Source organism: Anarhichas minor, unplaced genomic scaffold, assembly GCF_050575085.1.
Source record: "Anarhichas minor isolate MPS153535 unplaced genomic scaffold, ASM5057508v1 ptg000003l, whole genome shotgun sequence".
Lineage (NCBI taxonomy): Eukaryota > Metazoa > Chordata > Actinopteri > Perciformes > Anarhichadidae > Anarhichas > Anarhichas minor.
Window position 1 is genome coordinate 13,784,889 of NW_027466449.1, and position 20,495 is coordinate 13,805,383.

Here is a 20,495-nt window from a genome sequence, read left to right on the forward strand (position 1 = left end):
TTTTTTCGACAGTGTACAACAGTGTAGTATGTCAAAAAATATCTAAAAAGTCAAAGTATAGTATGTTTAAAAGGTCAGAGTATAGTTATAGTATTTAATAAAAAGTAATTTTATAGCATGTCAAAAAATGTTTAAAAAGTCAAAATATAGTGTATTGAAAAAGGTCATGAAAAAAGTCAGTGTCAAAAAATATTATGAAAAAAGACAAAGTATGTTCAAAAATGTCAAAGTCATTGTATAGTATATTGCGAAATGTCATGAAAAAAAAGTCATAGTAGAGTTGGTCATAAAAACGTCATCGTATAAGCATGACACCATAACAAGTCATCAAAAAGTTACCAAAACTATGACTGGCCTATTTTTTATTCATGAGTCATTTACAAACAAGACAAGACACGCCCCCCCCCCTGAGTATAAATAACATGCTCAGCTGGCTGTGAGGTGATTATGAGTTGGAAAGCCCTGAACCTACAGCACAGAGAGACTTCTTCATGACATCATTCATTTTCCCACCCCATACCATTACAGCTGAGTGGCTCATGTATTTGAGATTAAAGCTCCAGATTTAGAGAGAAAAAGAAGTGCCTTTTCCTACAAATAAATTAGGTACCTGGGATATTTCTCGGACCGGATTACCTCACATCTTTCCTGAGGTGCCTGTGTCGACCTTACCCACAAGGCTGGAGAGCTGACAACAGCATGGCTGCAATCTTATGGGCGATGGGTCTCTCTCTGCTCCTGCAGGGCTGTTTGTGCAGTCTTGGGCAGACCAACAGAGGCTGCTTGTCATGGACACCAAAAGGGGAGAATGTTTGCTGTGAAGCCTGTCATCCTGGTAAGTAACAAAGGAGATAATGAGCATTACAACTCTCTAAGCTTTTGAATTATAACATGTTAATTCAGAAGAGCATTTTTGACAGTCGCTACAGGTGAATATACTGTATGTATCATTCATATCCTGGCCTTGATACCGTTATTGTGGGCTTTAAGAGTTTTAAAAGTATCAAAATAAAACAGCACTGCTCTTAATGAACTAATATATTCATGAGGGGAAGGGGAGATGCCTTCTCGGCTCACTTTCCTCATAAACTCAGTTGTTTTACAAATATGTTTAACACAGAATTATCCTTTCCCAGATCAAATGTTCAAGTTATGCCATAGTCAAATCAATAAGCCCTCTGAGTTGTATGTGCTTTTGCCTGTAGAAGTAAAAATTTTTTTTCCAATTCCAGACTTCTTCCGTGGTAACTTGTAACCAAAAAATAGTTTCAGTGGTTTTTCAGCTAATACCACAACAAAGACAAAAGGCGTGGATTGTGCAGCTGAAAAGTCAGAAAATTTGGAGCTGTGATACATATTTAATACGTCATAACAACTCCCAAAGAATATAGTTTTGGTAACTGTAGGTTGCTGGAGCTGTTTTTCACAAACAAAAAAGTTATTTTTAAAAGCTTTAATGCTTTAAGGGGTAAAGTCCTATTATCCTATTAAAACCTATTACATTAATCTCAATGAAACTGGTGTGACTAATGTGACAGAGTTTACAGTATAGCTTTTAGTATATCTGTTCTGTTTGTGTTTCTCTTGTATTTAAATATTTGTATACATGTTATATGTGTGTTTAGTGTCAAATGTCAAATGAATTCATCTTGAACCTTGTTTGTAGGAAACCGCCTGGTCAGCGATTGTGGCCCACGGCCGAAAGACCTTTGTACTCCTTGTGAGCCCGGGAAATTTGCAGAGAACCCTAAAAACAAGTGGTGTACCAGGTGTACACAGTGCGTAGGTATGTTAGCAGATCCTAAAACAAAAAAAATGATTTCTTCAGTAGTGTACTACAAGCTTTTTTTACAACTCTCTTCCAATATCTTTGTATGCGTAGGTGCTCAAGTCTATGTGAAACAGTGCACCCCCACAACTGACACACAGTGTGGTTGTAAAGAGGGACTCACCTGTGGGAATGCCCGCTGTACCTTCTGTGTTCAAAAGTGTGACAAAGGTCAGGAACCCACAGACAAACGTAAGTAGAACTAAAAAAAACAAAAAAACAAGCTCATGACTTTTGCACACAGACAGATTAACAGGTTATGATGAGTGGCAAATCAACTGAACGACTGTCTGCACAGGTTTATGCAGACCATGTCCAGATGGAACCTTCAATGACCAAAGTCAGCAGATGTGTAAACCCTGGAGTACCAGGTGAGATATTACCGGCTCTAAAAAAAACAAAAAACACTACTGTAGCCATGTTTCATTATTGTTGTGCTGACTGACAGATTTGATGTCTTTGTTTTCTTGAAGGTGTCCCGATCCAGAACAAATGATTGTGGCCAAGGGAGATGCCCTTACTGACATTAAGTGTGCTAATGTTTCAGTTAGCACACTGATAAATCCAAAGAAACCTGGTAGGATGTGATTCTGTTGTGCTTTGATTATTGTATTTATTTAGAGTCGGTAATAATTTCTTGTTGTTTTCTGTCAGATCCCACAGAACAGGCATGGCCATTGGTCATATATGTGGTCACCAGTGTAGTGCTGACGGCCTTTGGCATCATCATCATCTCCATCAGCAGCCTTATGGCCAAGAACATCATCCAGAAAAGAAACAAAGAAAGAAAAAAGCCAACCAAAGAGACACCGATAATCAGACCCCCTACAGGTAATTACTACCATACTCCCTGATATATAATTAAGAGATTATGCTGCCCATACTACATTACTTACTGTGATTATACAGGATGTTTATCAAGCCAAAAATCTCAAATACATTGAAAAAGTATTTGATCCGTCGTCCTTCTCTTTTTTTAGATGAACCCAGGACGTTAATAGCGATTGAGTGCAGTTTCCACGAGGCCCAGCAAGAGCAGGGCAGCAGCTCAGAGTCGCTCGTCTCCAAGGACTCCTCAGAGCAGCTCATTGCATGACCGGCTAAAGCGCCACACTGAAGTGCTCGTTGTGTTTATGTTGAACTCCGCGAAAGGAAACAGGATATCCTGAATAAGATAGCGTCCCTATTTTCGATACTGAGATTGGAGGAGCTGTGTTGGAGATTTGACAGAAACAGAGCAATGCGTTTACCCATCTGTCTTTTACTCAGCCTATTTGTCTTTTATCAGAGTAACCAAAGCTACTGGCAATATCTTGACAGGTCAGATCAGAGTCAACAGTTTGCTCTACAATTACACCAGGATACAATTATAGTGATCTCTCGATGACACCATAAATAGAGGAAGGGGAATTCTGAAAGGGACAAAACAAAGTGAAGTTACAAGTCTATTCATGTGAATTACAGCACATGTATGCACAGTGAGTGTTTTTTCCTCTTTCGGTTAAGCTTGAGAGATAGAGTATTCCTAAATTGCTGTGGAAGGTTTTGAATTAAAGAAGTGAATTTGGCACCAGATAATGGTAAAACAGCATCCTGTGATGCCCTTTTTGTCACATTCCCTGAGCCAGTTTGTGACAATACCCTTACATTCAAAACCAAAGCCTTTAGAAACCACCTGAAATGGCATTCAAAAAACCCCCAAAAACTATTATATAACAAAGTAATTGAACTTGTTCCAATGGACTACGTAAACTACTGTAGCCTTTGAATGAGTGTGAAGGAGTTTCACTACTCTATTTGTCTAAGCGGTAAAGTGTGGATGTACAGTACGGGTGGGCGTAGAAGTCTGACAGTGGACAGGTTTTAGTCATGCCTAAGGCTTAGCCCACATTTGCCTCCAAAAACAGATGGTTTACTGTTGAACTGTACATTTCTAACCCTGGTTTTGGTGCAGCAAAAGTATAACAATGCTGTGTCAATTATGATTTTATGTGGTGAAACATTTAGGATTTATCAGGGGATAGTTTGTTAGTTTGTGTCTGTTTTGGTTTATTACCAATATTTAAATGAGTCTATAGAACACAGAAGAGAACAGCTTTGTGTACTTCTGTAAACAAAGCTATCATGTTGAAGACAATGTGGTATATAGCCTCTTCCACCCTACCTAACTGTACCAGGAACTATATGGAAATTCCTACTTCGTTGGTGTGAAAAATTCCAGTGAAGGGAGTTTCCATTTTTGTCAATAAGTAATACTATAATATGTTAAGGGGAACTATACAGTACACAATCTGCAAATCTACAGCTCTTGGTCTTTTATTGTATTTTTAAATGTGGTGAACAACATTATGTTACGATTTGAACCGCACTTCTTAAGCAAGCTGGGACATGCCTCTTGAGCAAGAGTTGGGCAACACATGGGTATCCCAGCGGACTATTCATTGAGATTAAATGTCAGATGTGATTAGTCATGCGCAGCATGTAGATCTGTGAGATTCCCGTGTGCGTCATGTGGGAAGTCCTCGGGACAAATATGATAAACACTTGGCAAATATACGAGGCACACGTCAAAATTAGGCTCAAGGATCATGTGGAAACCCCCCCTAGACAGTACTGTATCCTTATTGCTTATCTTCTAGCACAATAGTGGGCAGCTAGATCAGACCAAGTGGAACTTGTTTTTCACAAACGCATGTCTTTTGTGAACTGTAGCAGGCGTACGTCCTTCTGAAATGGAACATTTGAGAAATGTGCCGTGTGGGCTTGGGGTTAAAATGTTGGTCCACACCTTTAGCATAGTATGTATGAGTCAAAGCTCGAGCATAGTGATGAAAGACCACAAAGTTCACAGGTGCTGCCTTGAGAAGAGTTACCACAGTACAGTCTACGTCATAGGAACTGTCGCACTTTATCTGACAACTGTTATCTGATTGTATTGTATGCATTTCTGGTTTGTTTGGTATGAAAATTACTTTCTGCCTTTTTTTTTAAATTGTGTACATGACATGCTTGTTCAGAGCTGTCCATGATTACTCTGTAGTGTGCATTTTGTTACATTGTACTTTTATAACTATTTAAAAACAGCCAATAAAATTTGAATTTTATTTGTTGCTCTTTCATACAGAACAATTGCATTCATAGTGGTCCACCTAAGCAGTGGCCTATTTCATTTGTACAAAAGAAAACAGAAAAGAAACCATCAAAAATAGTGTTTTAAATGTGGGAGTAATATAAACATACAAACAAACAATCAAATCTTTTGTTAAAACACATTATCTATATATAAATTAATAATGTTAACTGACATACTTGTTTCTGGACTCATAAAAACCCACCTGGTAAAGTAAACAAAAACAATAATTGGATCTGCACCAAGGAATTTGAGCTTAAAGGTCGACTTACAAGCTTTTTGATGCTTTTCCACTGAACTCACTCGGCGAATGGAGCTGGCTCTGGTGTCATGTGACCATGAGACGCAGTTTTAGATTACTTTGTGAGATATACTGTCCCCAAAGGATGTCGAAACATCTGGATATTACACAACAACTTAATCATGATTGTTGTAATATGCTTTTCATTACGAGTTAAATAAGTTCCTTTGATTGTCATTGTACTATTGTAAACATGGCTGGAGCCCTGCTACACGGCTTTCACACACTCTGAAAGTGGATGTCTTAAAGTAGCTCGTCTGAAAACCCACGTCACTCAGGCTCAAGGGTTAAGTTAAGATAAGTAACTTCTGTTTTTGTTATTTTGGATGCCGTTTGGTGGTGGTCCCTCGCTACTACTGCACCACTGTGCACCAAGGAGCATCCAGAATGTCAAATGACAAAACACAAAGTGGTTATAGATAATGGATGGATGCTCACTGCTTCCCTAAATAAAAACAAAGAAAATGTACAAATATAATTTTAAAAAATGTATCGTGTATCATTAACACTGAATAATTCAAACAATACTTCGATAAACCTACATTTTCCCTTTGAAAATGATAAGAGGCACGAGTCCAAAGTGTTGTCATTATTCACGTAATCATGAAATATTATAAAATGTCACTTCTCTCAATGTTCTCTGTGTTCCACTGGTCTAAAGTGCTAGTAGGGGTGGCTGGTAGTAGTCTTCAACCTTAAAGTAATATAGTAAATAATCAGAGCTCTGTAGCACAGCTGATATTTGGTGTTGTGTGTGTGTGTGTGTGTGTATATATATATATATATATATATATACTCCAACAGAATGTGTCAAATTATTGTTGCTTGCAATTGTCCTTCTTCTCTTTGGATTTTGCACGTCCTGATTTGTCCGTTTGCCGTTTTGTGGGTGGGATGAAAGTAGCCTCCTCGAGTAAATCATGTAAGCCAGATTGCGGCATGGGAAGTGACTGACAGGTTGGCCCTGTATTAAAAGGAAACAGGATGTGAGTGTCCACCCATTGTTTTAATGGTTTCCTTTTAAGAATCATCTGTAATGTTTACGGTACCTGCTGGTGCCGCTCTCAGGCTCTCCGTGCTTTCCCTCCTGGCCTGGAAGGTCGGGTCCAGCTCTTCCGCAATGTTTCGGATTTGCTGGACTTGTCTGGAAATGCAGCAGTTGTAATTCAGCATATAAAGTAGACATACGGTCACAGGCATTCATCAGTTTCACGTATATTTATGGAGAGACAATTACGGTAGTGTGGAGATGGGGCTGGGCGGCTGGTTCTCTGGGGAGCAGTCCTCGGTGGGGGAAGGAAGGCCCTCTGAGTCAAGCCTCTCTCGACAGACCTGCAGATAGTGGACAAAGGAGTACAACTCATTTCATCACCTCAAAAAATAAAAAAGAGATAATGAAAACATCATTAACACAGATTATACCAAGGCAAGTGCGGGATTTGCAGTGTGAAAGAGTTAAGTGAAGGACATGCATGGACATGACATGTACTGTCTTAGGATGCTGGAACAGGTTTGCATTATTTATCACATTTACCGGTCTGTCTCTTGCAGCCCGTCTGTCATGAACACCGATCATCGTGCTGTGCTCGCGCCACGATGCCGGCCCCTCTAGCTCACGAGATCTTCGCTTCGATTTAATTTCCTGCTTCTGCATAAAGCGTGCAATTTCCTAGTGCAAAAACAACAACAATAGATCATTCCACAGGTGGCTATTAAACATGAGATACATTGGTACTGTTGATGAATCAATTCATCGTACCTCATCCTGCGCCACTTGCGCTACTCTGAAGTCTCCCTCTGGGTAAGAACGACATGGAGAGGGCTGGGAGTTCTGCAAAAACAAAACTGTGAAAGTCAGAAAAAAAATGAAAGAGAATCAATTCTGTCCTTTTTCCCTTGACTCCTAAATTCCCCCAAATTACCCTCCGCAACCGCCTTTCCTCTTCTTCCTGCAGCTTGAGAGCCAGTTCTTCATCCTGTAGCACCTGGCGCAGCTCCCCCAGGTCCAGGCTGGCCTCGCCTGGCTCTGGCTGCAGTGGCGCTCCTAAGGTTAAATATGACGCGTGTCAAATTGAAAAAGAATCTGAAGTGACTAATGACGACAACGAGCATACAAGTAGTGGGAAAAACAGATGAAAATCAGCGATGAATCACACAAGTGTACTGAAACTGAGGGAGAAAGACACAAAGACCAATGACCTTTGAATCACACCAGAGAGGATGAGAGGATGCAGCATGTAAGGGCATGTTGCTCGGTTTTGAAAGGGACTTCACGGTACTTATTCCCTCACAAGATACAAATTCAAAGAACGAAGATGAGAATGAATGCACACATTGAAGAATATTTCAGGACTACTGGAATTATAGATATGAACAGGAAAATGTCCCTTCAGTAAGAGACCCCAAATCACCAATAAAGCCCACATTTATCCAGATTAGATGATGATTGAGGGAAGATGAGAGGAGCAGATGCTCAGAGAGGTAGGGAGCACAGCGCTGGAAGCTTTCCCTGGCTGCAGTTCTGTGTGTTACCTGCTGCCACGTGCCTTGACCTATCCCCGTTTGAAGCCCGGCTGCTGCTGAGGCTTTGGGTACGCTGTGGGGCTCTTCGACTGGGCCGCTCTCCTCTCCTCTCCACCTCCTGCTCCTCCTCTGAGCTTAACCTTTCTTCTATGGTCTTGTGCAAACACCTCCGTTCGCTTGTTGTCCTCCTGACCCTGCAATCGTTTGCATTCCTCTCGCTCTCGTTATCGTATCGGTGCTCTCTCCACCGTCTACTGCCTCCCCTTTCTCTCTTGGCAAGATTTGCGTCTCTACCACTAATCTCGTAAATCTTTCCATCATGCTCCACGTCTTTGCCGTGCCGGTCCCCGTCTTCTCTGTGATCTCTCCCACTGTTCTCTTGGCGTCTCCTCCTCTCCCTGATATCTCCATGGAAACTGTGCCTGGTGGTGGCAGCTCTCTGGAAAGCTCTCTGATGTGGTTGGGAGTCACTGCAGGAGACCTCACTCCCATGGAGCACCTGGCTTTCTCTGCTTTGAGGCCTTATTTGAAGTGGCGCCCCGTCGCAGCCGAACCTCACAGGCACGCCCCTCTCTCTGAGGACCTGGCCCAGCATCTCCCAGACTCGTCTGGTTTCACCCTGCGGCCTGTAAGAGCTCCTGGTGTTGTCCTGAAAACGGACACGTTTGTCTGGGTTTTCCGTATAGCTCCAGGTCCTCGCCACGTCTCCATTGCTGTGTTTACTCCGGTCATGTAGCCTGACAGATTCACTGCGACTAGATCGCCTTTCTCTCACTTCGACTAACCTACTGTCTCTATCCTGATCTCTGCTACTGTGGAAACTCTGATACTCCTCTCTATGGTTCCTTTCCTGATCCAAATTCCTAGGCTTCCTCTGCTCTAGGTCACCACTTTCATTATAGCCCTCAGTCCACCCTCCTCTCTCCTCCTCTGTGAAGCTGCTGCGAGAGCAAAGACTTCTGTAGCTTCTCTCTGGCGGCTGATATAAAGATGCCCGCTGTCGAGGAGGTGCCGTGTCGAGTCTTTCATCTAGTCTCTGGGACCAGACAGAGGGCTGTACAGAGAAAACTGTGTCCGAGTCCTCTGAATCCTCACTCAAACGCTCTCTCAATTCACTCCTGATTTCCCTCATGGAATCTGTGTGTCCTTGATTTGACCATGCAGTTGTGTGCGTCTGAGCTGCTACCCCCCTAGGGGAGTCAGCCAGAGGCCCAGTTAAGTCTGAATGGTTGTGAGAGGCAGAGCATTGCCACCTGGTGGTGGTAGATGAATACTGCTCCTCTCCTTGCTGAAGGCCCCCGAGTGTGTGCTGGCGTGGGGATGGTAGCGCAGGATCAATAGTGCTGCCTTTAGTAATGCCAAACATGCAAACACAAAAGCAAGGAGGATGGGTGAGGCTGTTAGCAGGTACTATTAGAGAACTGCAGTTAATTATGAGGTAACACGTTGCATTCAAAATAGCAGCATGTGACGTTTTATATAAATGTTCTAGACACAACTAAGGCATTGTAAATACAGATAAACAGTGATATCTAAATGATAACAAGAGGGCAACGTGTTACAAGCATGAAACTGATTCAGAACACACACAAGAAGAATAAACTGTAGTGTGACAGCTATGTAGAGAGGAGGTTTTTCTCATGCGGTTGGTTGTAATGTGGAGAATGACTTGCATACAACAATAAGCAGTAGCAATGAGGTAAAGCATGGTTAGAGAGGAGCTAAGCAGGCTCTGGGGTTTGTCCTACTTTCTTGCAAGTGTGACAAATAATTCTTAAAATCTCAGCAAATACACAACATATTTAGTTCAAAAAAGCTACTTCCTAAAACTTATTTCCATATATTATACATTAGTCAACAATTTGAATATACTGCCGAATAATGCTAAAGATGGGGCTCTCTTGTTTAAAACATAAATAAATAAAACTGTACCTTCACTACGGCCCTCCTGCCCTCTGCTTATCCTCGTGGTTCTCTGCTTCTCCTTTTCCTGCATTCGTTTAGCTATTTCCTGTGAAGACAGACGTACTGATTGCTTCTTTGCATTATAAACCATAATGTGTAACCCATTTAAAATTTAGGCTCGATGAAGATCACAGAGAAATGGAGGTCAAATAAGCAAATAAACAGATACCCTTTTAAGGCTTTGAGAAGAATTTCCAACTAGATTAGACTCTGTTACAATCCTTTCATCCTAAACTGTATCATTTGCCAATAATAGCTTTCATTTGGCTTATTTGCTTTAATTCAAAAACCAATGTATTTATCACAGCACAGCCAATAACGAAATGATCTGAATAAGAACAGTACGACATGTAAAATCAAGCTCCACTCACGAAGAACAGTCAGGTTATACCATTGGTGTGCAACCATGAGTTGGCAGCATGCTGCAATTATTTTCTCAGACATAATTTATTCTGTGCCGTTTCCACCAGCAGAGGGCAGAATAACAGATCGTGTAAAAAGAAAGCAAGGCGTCAGCTGTTCACCCAGACTCAACAATCACACAAGGAACACAATCTTGAGGAAACTTTTGATTAGTGTCTTATATATTTGCTTTTATGTTACCTTCTTTCCACAATTTACAAAAACTGGTCTAAGAAAAAACCTCTTATACTGTATTCAGTAAAAGAGCATTTTCAATCAACTGCTTGTCTGTTTCAGTTTCTCCCATAAACATTCTCGGTTCCCTTTGATTTGATCTGTATATTATTAGCTTTCAAGTAACATGAATGCAACATGGATCAAACTCTCAAACCCGTTTGCATCAAGAAGAGAATCTAATCCATCTGCATCTGGCATGTCTACGGAGGAGGAGGAGGAGGAGGAGGAGGAGGATACATCCAATGCAGAGGCCTGTTGGGTGACATAGTGCCACGATGACGTGACCTGACATCTCAGCTCTGGGTGGCCAAACTAATTACTTCAGACAGGGCTGTGGCTGACTCGATGGAAACTAGGAGACTCAATGAGAGACACGCAAACTTTTAATCTCCCCGAGCCTGAACTCCGGACCAGAAACATTCAACAACAGAAGCAGGTCAACAGAAGTGTTTCACTAGAAGAAACCCCATGTCACTGGGGAATGCAGACTCTTACGAGAGCTGCTATGCTTGACTGCTCTCTGAAGGAGAACCCCCCCCCCCCCCCACCCCCAAATGTCTCTGTGTTACTTTCCTTGGAAAGTCCAGGACTAATAATGTTCTCTACAAATCAGCAAATCCTACCAGTGAAGTCTATGAAATCTCTCTCTGGAGGCTGCATTTGCAACATAAATCATAAGGAAAGGCTAACGCAGCTCCTTTTGTTTTGCAGTCAGGGCGTGTGTGTCAGACACTTTGCCAGCATCAGCAGACAATTAGCAGCTTGCCGTGGCAGGTTAGGCGCGGCTCGTCTTGCCACGGGGATCTGGCATTTAAAAATGCACAGCCTGATGCCTTCTGTTCCTTCATTAAAGACAAAATCTACAGGGAGGCAAATATTTAATCAACACCTCTGATCAGCCAGTCATTAAGAAAGGTGAGCTAACGGGAGCGTTAACAGTTCATCATCTGATCCAAACATCGACACTCAGGAATAGATGTATTATCACACCATTCGCTGCAGAACCCAGCATAAGATTTTAACCCACTAGGTCAAAGTGCATTTCATTCTGAGTGTAGACACCTCATGTTGGCGCCAACAGAGTGTAAACCCAAACCCTTTAGTCATGATGAATGAACCCCACAGTCTCTCTGACCTCACATCTACCAAACAAGGAGCTTTTATAAGCCTGTCCAAAACAGCAGCGTAAAGGAAAATATTATGCTGGAGCAGCCTTGTGACGCAGGCCGCTCCACTAGACCAGCTGGGGAGTTTCATGGCATAGTTGGCTCTTTTTCCCCCACAATGCTCTCTCTTACACAGCTCAACCTATCATTTCTGTTGGTAGGCAGATTTTCAGTCAAGACATGAAGACGTTTCTGAGGAGCTGGGCTCAGGGAGAAGTGATTGATGGGAACCATCTGGTTGCCCCGTTGTGTTTGGGTTGCAAGAAGAATGTTTTTGTATCTAAAAGATCTAGAGCTGTAACACAAATCAGGACTAGGGGAAATTGGAAAACAAGAGTCAACCATCACAGCAGTATCGCAATATTAATGTTATATTATATGTTTTCATTTAACCCGCCTCTTCTCAAACTACGCATGTCGAGTGTGCACATCGAGTGTGGCTACATGTGCACACATGAGTGTGGTCTGTGGTGTATCAAGAGGTTGATGGTGCATGTCTGGAATCAACCTCCAGAGAAATAGCTTGAGCCATCATCCAGATGGGTAGCTGACAGGTTGTGTCTCTGTTTAACAGCTGACTTTGCTCACACAGCCCTCTTACGGCACAGTGGATACATCAGAGGCCCAGAGCAGCACTTTGCTGCAACCGCCATTCATTATGGATTCAGTTTGTCCTGAGAGAGAGCAAAGTGAACCGTATGATACTGCCCGACCTGCTGGTAACAGGGAGATAATTAAATGATATACAAGTATGTCCCAGGTGCTATATAGGTATACGAGTCCCTGTGCTGAATGAAAATGTAAAGATAATGCTGGGGCTATTTTAAGTCTGCTCTAACTGCCATGGTTGCCCTTCTAGATTAGGCCCAGTTCTGTCTGCACACAGTCATGCAGTTTGAGATACATAGAATCATTAACATACCTCCATAAAGCAGCTATACTCTGCTTTGTGCGCCACCTTACTGAGTCAGATGATACATTACAGCATTATCCATTAACACAGACTTTTATGGCTCGGACTAGATAGTGGTTTGAGACATTTTGAACAGACGCATTGATAAAACTTCTTACCTCTGGCATTAACGTGTTCATACAGAACAGTGTCTCGCTGTGCTCTGGTTGCTGACAGCAACTTGACACCCACGGGAAAGGATTTGCTCCTCTTTTAAGAGCAAATCCCTCAAAAATGTTTCGCTTTAAAACCTTCGCTGTCACGTTTGTGTCTTCTTATTAGCTGGAACAACTTTCGGTTCAAAGCTAATCTCAACCATAGAGGTTTTAATTTAAAAAATGACAAAATAAGTGACTGGTAAAGGAACATTGCTTTTCAACCTTTCCATATATCAGTCATCCAAGGGGCATATATATATATATTCTGTCATTCCCTAGAAACATGGGCAAGTTGACCTTTTCAAGGAGTTTCTTTGGATTTGGTGCAATGCATGTTGGCACAGATTCGAGCCCCACTTGATGGCCTGAATAATGATTGGATAATGTTTGGACTCTTAAATCTGGCTGATTTTAATGGAAGAATAAATCTTGTGGCAAAGAGCAGTTCAACTGAAAACTGCATTTTATATTAAATAAAAACATCTTAATGTATCATTTAGGCTTCATATTTGAGTAGTATTTGGTCTATCTATTTAAAGAGCTGCAGTAAATAGTAGCCTGTGTGTAGCAGCCTGCTGACTGACAAAAGATTTATCATATTGAGGTGGTTACGTGGATTATTGACAAGTAGGTGCAGATCAATGTGACGTCAGAACTGACCTTTATACTTGGTTATACTGGTCGAAGCATTTAAAGTAAAACAAAGTCTGCATGAAACTAACTGGTGCATGTATTCACTGTGGGAAAGGCTGTGAATACTAAAGTTTTGTTTATACTCGCACTTGGAGCCTCCGCAGATGGCGTGCAAGCTCCGAGCATAGACGGTGGCGTTTATACTGTATATATATTGTGTATAAACAATGAAACAATGAAAGTGGAAAGTTGCTAGATATTAATTGGATAAATGCAAACCAGATGCAGACAGTGAGTTTGTACTCACCTCATCCTCCTGCTCCCTCCTCCGGGCCTCCTCAGCACAACGCTGGATCTCCTCCTGAATTACACGGGCATACTCAAAGTCCTCCATCTCTCTTCAGTCGAAAAAAAAAAAAAAAAAAGACTTCTCACACTTGTGACATATGTGATAAAACTACAAACACATCAATGTAAATTTAGAATATAAATCTGCATAGTAGATCTATACAGAGCAGGGTCAGGGTACATCAGGACGCTGATATGTGAATAGTGCAGCAGTGTGAGCTGTGTTACAGTGCTTTTTGGGGAGCAGGGGTCACCTACAGTTGTCTGGAGGCCTGTCTGAGGAGGGTGCTCTGCTGGGCCTGCTCCTCTTCCTCCTCATCCTGCAGCATCTTTGCTACACGGATGTCGTTCTGCACTAGCTGGTTCTTCTGGATGTTGGTTGTATAGTATTGCTCGACTATAAGGGCAAAACAGAGAAGAATGGCACAAGGTAGGACAGTCTCAATGTGTGGCAATGAAAGACCATGTGTGATCAAAAATTGTATGTGTGTGTGTGTATATATATATATATATATATATATATATATATATCTTTTATTGTAAATCTGTAATTTGGGCTATATTAATAGCTGTAAGTATAACGATTATGTAAATTCCTTCGCATAATAACTAAAGATGAAGCCACACAACACAGAAAGTAGTGCTTCACTAAGACAGACTAGAGAGCAGCCCCCATAATACAAATGACTACACATTTTTGCCACATTCTACTTACTCTCCTGTTCCTGCAGGTTGTGTGCCAGCGCTCCATCCTCCAGCACAGCAAAACACTGGCACACTGAAACAACAGAGGGAAGCTTCAGTATCATGCAAAAGGTTACAAATGGAGAAGTTCCGATACTATATTTCATTCCCGACACCGATACGTGAACTTGTGTATCGGCCGATACCAAGTACCAATCCGTTACAAGTGCATCAAAAACTATCTTAACTAACTTACTATCAACTAAGATTCTATAAAAATAACCAGTAGAATCTGCGCCATACTGGGCATTTAGAGATGTTTCTGGTGGAGCGGCATGTTCGCCCGCTGAGTCCCGTTAATCTTTATATTTTAAATCCTGAATTACAAACCAGCTTTATAAACCAGTTTGCAGTCTCTTTTTTAAGTTCCTGACACTCTCCGTTCTCCATATGCTTGCTCATCAAAACTACATCTGACATAAGATCAGTTAATAGACCCACATAATCTCTGATACCCGATCCCACTTCTAGTTACACAGTGTTCAAACAGGACTGGAGTGTGAATGAAGTACGCTGTTCTCTCAGCTTGAGGATCACTAAAACAACAGAACATGAATGGCCCTACTTGCTCCATCCAGACCCACTGTTGAGCTCTTGGGCAGCGTGAAATAAGGCAACATTCTGGTTCAGCCCTTTGTCTAAAGGGAAGGAATAGGATACAAGTGCTGTGTGTCATTATGGCTGGTTTTGTTTGACAGACAAAGGGTGGAGGAGTAAAAACATTTACCACTCTGGCGTGAATTACCTGTTAAATATATAAAAGGCCCTCATAAATCCTCATCATAACAGGGTGCTAGTGTTCCAGAGGAACACCCAAGTGGCCACAATGTTTACTGTCCTCCCAAAGTTACTTGGTTTAGTAGCGACAGAGGAACAGGTCCACCTCAACGGAAGCATTCATGTGACCAGAGAGTCGCAGTGTGATTTTTAAAATTGTGGTTGCAATGATCTTAAGGAGGAAGGTACATGTTTTTCATTCACTAATGTGCTCACTATGACTAGCAAATGAAGATGCAAAGTTTAGGAACTACCACCTGCAACCATTTCTACTGTGAAGCCATGTGCAGATGGTACGAAAGTATGCCGAGTGAAATCTGTAAGGTTGTCGTAAATCCCAAGGCTTTAGCTAAGAGCTCTCTAGTCTGTACACCAACTCTGTCTGCTTCTCCACATCGAGCCACTCTGTGGCAAAGCACATGATCCCACAGTCTCACCAGCTGCTGCTGGATATGGTAATAACAGATCGGTTTCATGTCACTAACGCCCGCTTAAGTCTAGCCTCGTCCTGTTTTGTCAGAAAGCTGACAAAAGACCTTGAGACGTAGACACAAGAACAACTATGCAAAGAAAATGTTCCCAAGCGTGTGAAGTCAAAAGGGATCGAGAGACAGTTGATTGCTGTGTTTTGACCGGAGTTCATTTTAAGACTCCAATAATAATGTGGTGAATACCCACAGTTTTGGTCTGTACATCGGGTTTAACAGGACTGTTATTCTCCTCTATAGCCATGCCCAGTGTTTACAGGAGTCCTAAATGAGCCGCGATAGCGTCTATGTGCCGAGGCCCACGGGTGTTTAAAGTCTGTCAAACTAATTCAAAAAGTACTCCGGAGAAAATAAACGCAGACAGTCAGCAGCAGCGCTGCAGAACCAGCTGTTTTCTCCACTGCCTCCATATTTGCAGACACACAGCTCCCTGTGACCTGAAGAAAACTGCTTCGCTATGTCACAGGTTTTCATCGGGGAACCTAGAATGGCCATCTATTCAATAATGCTTTCAAATGCCAGGAGAAGGACAGAGAACAGTGTTTATGAAGAGATCTAGGCTCACAGAGGGAAAAGTCTCCAGCCTGAGCCAGGGCCAGTTAAAAACACCTGTCATGCTACTAACCCCCCCCCCCCCCCAACTGAGCCTTTAACAACAGACATGGCTACATTTACATCCATGTGCGTAATGCTCAATACTCAAGTATTCCGTTTATGAGAGGAGTTGACACATAAATGCCATAAGTTGTTTATAATAACCTATTTAACAACCGTAGCAGTTGAGGTGCCAATAGGATCCAGTATCTGGTATACTGTGCGTGTAAACCTGGCTGTCACTGTAAGGGAGATGTCAAAGCTAAGACATTTATTCTCACTTAGTTTTCTCAGGGACTCAATTGTGCTTGTTTATCTCTTCAGAAGAAGAACAAATACAAAAAGTGAATGAACAGGCGACAAGCAAAGACCCTGGAAGTTTACAGACTAGCTGTAGATTAGCTGGATGCTGTCATGGATGACGGGAATGAATGGGTGGCCTCAAGATGCATCGTAAGAATGACATCGAGCCTACAGCCTATGTTCAATTTAAACACTTATAGAACTGCTTCTGAGTTGATATAACAAGTCAAAACTGAGGACAGCTCCTCTTTGTCCAGTTCTGTAAATACGGAAATGAGAGAAAAAATAAGTGCTTCTGAAACATTCTTGTGGTAAGATTAAGTCAAACTCGATTGGAAAAAGAAAACAACGTTCTTGCTGAGAATAACTCTCGGGGTATGTTTTAGTCTGGGGGGGCCCAGCAGTCAAAGTTCATAGAAATCACCCAGAGAGCTGAGCCCTCTAAAGGGTCTGTTTACACCATAGAAGACCACATAATACCACACTGTGAGTTAACCCATACCAAGACAGACACGCATTACCACTTACACCTGTCGTGGAGCTTAAGAGACTATCCGACTATCAGTCTGTCAATGAGGAGGAGCCATTAAGTCAAACGCTTGGTGTTAATCCAACAGGATAAACTGACTGTTCAAAACATGAGTTTACTCTTAAGTCCAACTCAGAACGAAAGAAAGTAGGGAAAGATGGGGGAGAATGACAGACTTGTCTGTGTATGCACACAAACGTGGATGAGGGTGTGTCTGCATTGCGGGTTAACTTGATTTTCCAGCCTCCTTTAAACACATTACCCTCCGATGGGAGGGACAAGGAGACTGAGTTATTACGACTGCTAAACAGGTTTTGATGGACAGGGTGTGCAGTGAGAGTCCCGTTCGAGTGCGTTTTCAAAAATCTCCTCCTCCTATATAAGCTTCTTTATAAAGGGAACTGAAAGGACCCTGCTAGGCCATGTCAGGTTCCTAAGAGGATAGCAGATCAAGGATCCAGCAGACAACAGAAATTGGCGGTGGCATTTAAACACCACAGGCTAAGATCCACTGAGGGGTAAGAATGTCTAAGAAAGAGTGCAAGGCAACATGAACAAGTAGGCTATATAAGATTTCAAAATATATCCAGCAACCCGCTGCATTACCCAGTATATTCCCCAAGAATGTGGGCAGACCGTCTCTGCAGTAAAACTGTGGGAGACGGGGATATTATTATGAGCAGGAAACCACGGCCTGCATGACCTCAAAGCCTAAACAGTCAAAACAAAGGAATTATTTCATATTTGAATGCCTCTTGTCCCCTACAAATATGCCATGGTCGTCCAAAATAGAAAAATTAAATGTAAGGCTATTTTTTTTCATTTTTTGCTGATGTAACTAAATCTCAGAGGTGAATGCAAGCTCTTTGTATTCAAGCAGAACTCCAACCCACATTAGAGAACCGACAACCAATCATCTAAAATAAAAAATATGCAGATTATCTCAGGCATCCAGCTTGAGGGGAACAGCCGCTCAAACACTGACAAAGATATTTCTCTTTCATCTTCGCAGCTACTCGGATAGCAGCACTGGCAAGTGCCTGCCAAACAAAGAAAGCGGCGAAAGAGAGAAAATGACAAGGGTTCTATTTTCAGCCAAAATCCTCCACCCACCCACCCACCACCTCTCTCTCTCTCTCATCTGCTCGCCACTTTTTGCACAAAATTTCACCAATGAGTGTTCATCCAACAACTCTCTGTGCTGAGCAATAAACTAGACGAACTGGGTGAAACTCATGGAGAACAAAGAGAGGTGAGTAGGGGTAATGGGACTCTGGGTCAGATGGTGAGAGTGAAATTAGGAACGGGGGGGTGGGGGAATTCCTCTGAGAGCTGCATTCCCTCTGCACATCAGGCTATATCTGGAGCAGCCAGAGGAGGGACAAAACAGGAACTGATAAGGGGGGGGCAGCGAAAACGAAGAAAGTTGACTTGGCCGAGTCTCTCGGATCGAGAGTGAAAGTGAAGGAGAAGTGAGACACGGGAACTATACGGCTCATGGGGAAATTTAAGCATAAACACCCACAATGGTAGGCTAACTAAACAACCCCAGTGCCACAGAGAGGGACAGCGGCACAGTTTGACAAATCTGTCTGGTGAAAGTAGATGATGAGCGGAAAAAATGACACGGACCAGACATCTGATTTACATGCTGCCATTGTCTCAATGAGCAGTTTATTGCTGCAGTTACTGGCTTTGTTTGCACGCTGGGCCCTGCTCGATTAAGCATAAAAATGCAAAGCTGCACAGTGTGCCCTTTGTGTATGGAAACAAGAGTGGAGTGCTGAATTATCTCCTTCGATAAAAGACGTGCAGACCTATTTCTAGCCCGTTCATTAGTGTGGACACGCCAAAGACCGAGTCAACGCTCGACATCCAGGCCACAGCTTCGACATTCCTTACCTCTGACTGTTTTCAGACTTACACGCAATCAGAAAAAAAAACTATTTAGTTCCTAGGAGGTGCTTTGCTATGACAATGACAAATTCTGTTTCCGTGCATGTGAAATAACATTTCCAAAAATCTCATTCCTTATCTGCACCCTGCACACCAGACCCGTCTATGATGAGAGCCATCTCCGCTGCACGCAGTCAAAACACATCGCAAGCAACTTCTCATCTAAGATGGAGAGCTGGAGTAGTGATACCACAGAAATCAAGAAGACACAGAAGTACAGAAGATAAGATACCATTTGGTGCCAAGGCCAGTTATTCATAGCGCCAAAAAAAACAACAACAATAGGACGTTGTCATGTGTCTCAATCTCTCTAAAGCATGCAGCAGACAAGTATGTCCTTCGTATTAGCTGTGCTGAAGATTCCATGAATCAAATGCTTTATCCCTACTGGCTCCAGATCTGCAGTTCAGTAGCTGACCCTGACCTCTGGTCTCCCTGAGGGTGGACTAAACAAAAATAACTTTCCTCCAAGACAGACCATGAACCATTGTGCACACACTATTCAATACTCAAAGTGTCTATACAGTGGATGCCAGGGTTGGGTCAGTGTGGAAGTATGATCTTACCTTCTTGTACACGTGGAAGGTTGGACTGGTCAATTTCCAGCTCTGCCATCATTGTCGCTGTCTTGTCACAGCCTCATGGTGACACAGAAGACCCTGGCGCCAGATAGGGAACTTTGTTATTATCTGGTTATTACCTTAAGTGAAATGGGACTTAAAGGCAAGGTACACACCAGAGGGAAAGACACCTCCAAGCTAACTACACAGAGAGGCATTTGGTGAACATTAGTGTCTTTAAGTTAAACACATAACTGGTTTATCTCAGTGGTGTTAATGCAAAAAACCAGTCAGCTAATTACTAACAAACTCAGCATGCAGTCTTTACTGACAGCAACCAAGCTAACACGAGCAGTGGCGCTGTCAACAGTAAAGAGTAAGGTTAAAACATTAACAGTAAGTTACAACATTAACGTTATCTGCATTGCAGTAGGCCACTTGTTTTGTCGAGCAAAGAACAATAATAACCAAACTAACAATGTAAGAGTCGATGTTTCATAACCTACCTGTTCCCAGCACGCTGCCCACACAGGCTCCAGTGTTTTGGCTGCACACGCAGCCTATTCAACAAGTACCAAACAAAAGAGCCAAAGTGTCAACTTTGTCCGCTCCGTCGCACTTTCCCTCTCCCTGCCTTGCTCTCTTCTTTCTGTGTCTCTACAATGTATCCAAAATGTCACGAACGTGCTTGGCCGTTTATAGCGCCTGCGCTTATGTGGTGTGCAATTATTTAGACGGAACCGACGGCGGTTGTCGACTGAATGAAACAAAGCCCCGGACGTCGAGTCGTGATGGGAAGCACGGGTGGACAAACTTAACCCACAACAGGCTGTCGCTCCGGCTGCTTCTCCGCAGCTCCTGTTCGGCAGCAGTGGGGGCGTTTAACGGCTGCTGCCTTCAG

The 20,495-nt window shown here is 42.5% G+C and overlaps 2 protein-coding genes across 4 annotated transcripts; one reads left to right on the forward strand and one right to left on the reverse strand.

Annotated features, from left to right (window-relative positions):
* The first annotated feature begins 229 nt into the window (after nt 1-229).
* tnfrsf9a (tumor necrosis factor receptor superfamily, member 9a) lies at nt 230-4,926 on the forward strand. Of its 2 annotated transcripts, XM_076099272.1 has the most exons (7): nt 434-835; nt 1,667-1,786; nt 1,883-2,020; nt 2,127-2,199; nt 2,302-2,405; nt 2,483-2,659; nt 2,809-4,926. In XM_076099272.1, the coding sequence occupies exons 1-7, from the start codon at nt 700-702 to the stop codon at nt 2,922-2,924; spliced, it is 864 nt and encodes a 287-aa protein (XP_075955387.1). In that variant the 5' UTR covers nt 434-699; the 3' UTR covers nt 2,925-4,926. The 2 variants fall into 2 exon arrangements, with proteins under 2 accessions (XP_075955378.1, XP_075955387.1); XM_076099263.1 differs by having other exon boundaries at nt 230-835; nt 1,667-2,020.
* ccdc187 (coiled-coil domain containing 187) lies at nt 4,917-20,461 on the reverse strand. Of its 2 annotated transcripts, XM_076099251.1 has the most exons (12): nt 20,101-20,461; nt 19,601-19,693; nt 14,359-14,421; nt 13,902-14,040; nt 13,603-13,693; nt 9,715-9,793; nt 7,182-7,303; nt 7,019-7,090; nt 6,794-6,928; nt 6,497-6,591; nt 6,309-6,403; nt 4,917-6,223 (listed from the first exon to the last, which is right to left on the reverse strand). In XM_076099251.1, the coding sequence occupies exons 2-12, from the start codon at nt 19,650-19,652 to the stop codon at nt 6,075-6,077; spliced, it is 1,092 nt and encodes a 363-aa protein (XP_075955366.1). In that variant the 5' UTR covers nt 19,653-19,693; nt 20,101-20,461; the 3' UTR covers nt 4,917-6,074. The 2 variants fall into 2 exon arrangements, with proteins under 2 accessions (XP_075955366.1, XP_075955359.1); XM_076099244.1 differs by lacking the exons at nt 4,917-6,223; nt 6,309-6,403; nt 6,497-6,591; ... (1 more) ...; nt 7,019-7,090; nt 7,182-7,303 and adding an exon at nt 7,315-9,129.
* Between the last annotated feature and the right edge of the window lie 34 nt (nt 20,462-20,495).

Coding starts and splice junctions, on each gene's coding strand:
- ccdc187 (XM_076099244.1), bottom strand. CDS start 19,652: ATGATGGCAGAGCTGGAAATTGACCAGTCCAACCTTCCACGTGTACAA. Junction 13,694..13,901: donor AGACAGGCCTCCAGACAACT/GTAGGTGACCCC, acceptor TTTCGACTGAAG/AGAGATGGAGGACTTTGAGT. Junction 9,794..13,602: donor GGAGGGAGCAGGAGGATGAG/GTGAGTACAAAC, acceptor CTGTCTTCACAG/GAAATAGCTAAACGAATGCA.
- tnfrsf9a (XM_076099263.1), top strand. CDS start 700: ATGGCTGCAATCTTATGGGCGATGGGTCTCTCTCTGCTCCTGCAGGGC. Junction 836..1,666: donor CTGTGAAGCCTGTCATCCTG/GTAAGTAACAAA, acceptor CCTTGTTTGTAG/GAAACCGCCTGGTCAGCGAT. Junction 2,200..2,301: donor TGTAAACCCTGGAGTACCAG/GTGAGATATTAC, acceptor GTTTTCTTGAAG/GTGTCCCGATCCAGAACAAA.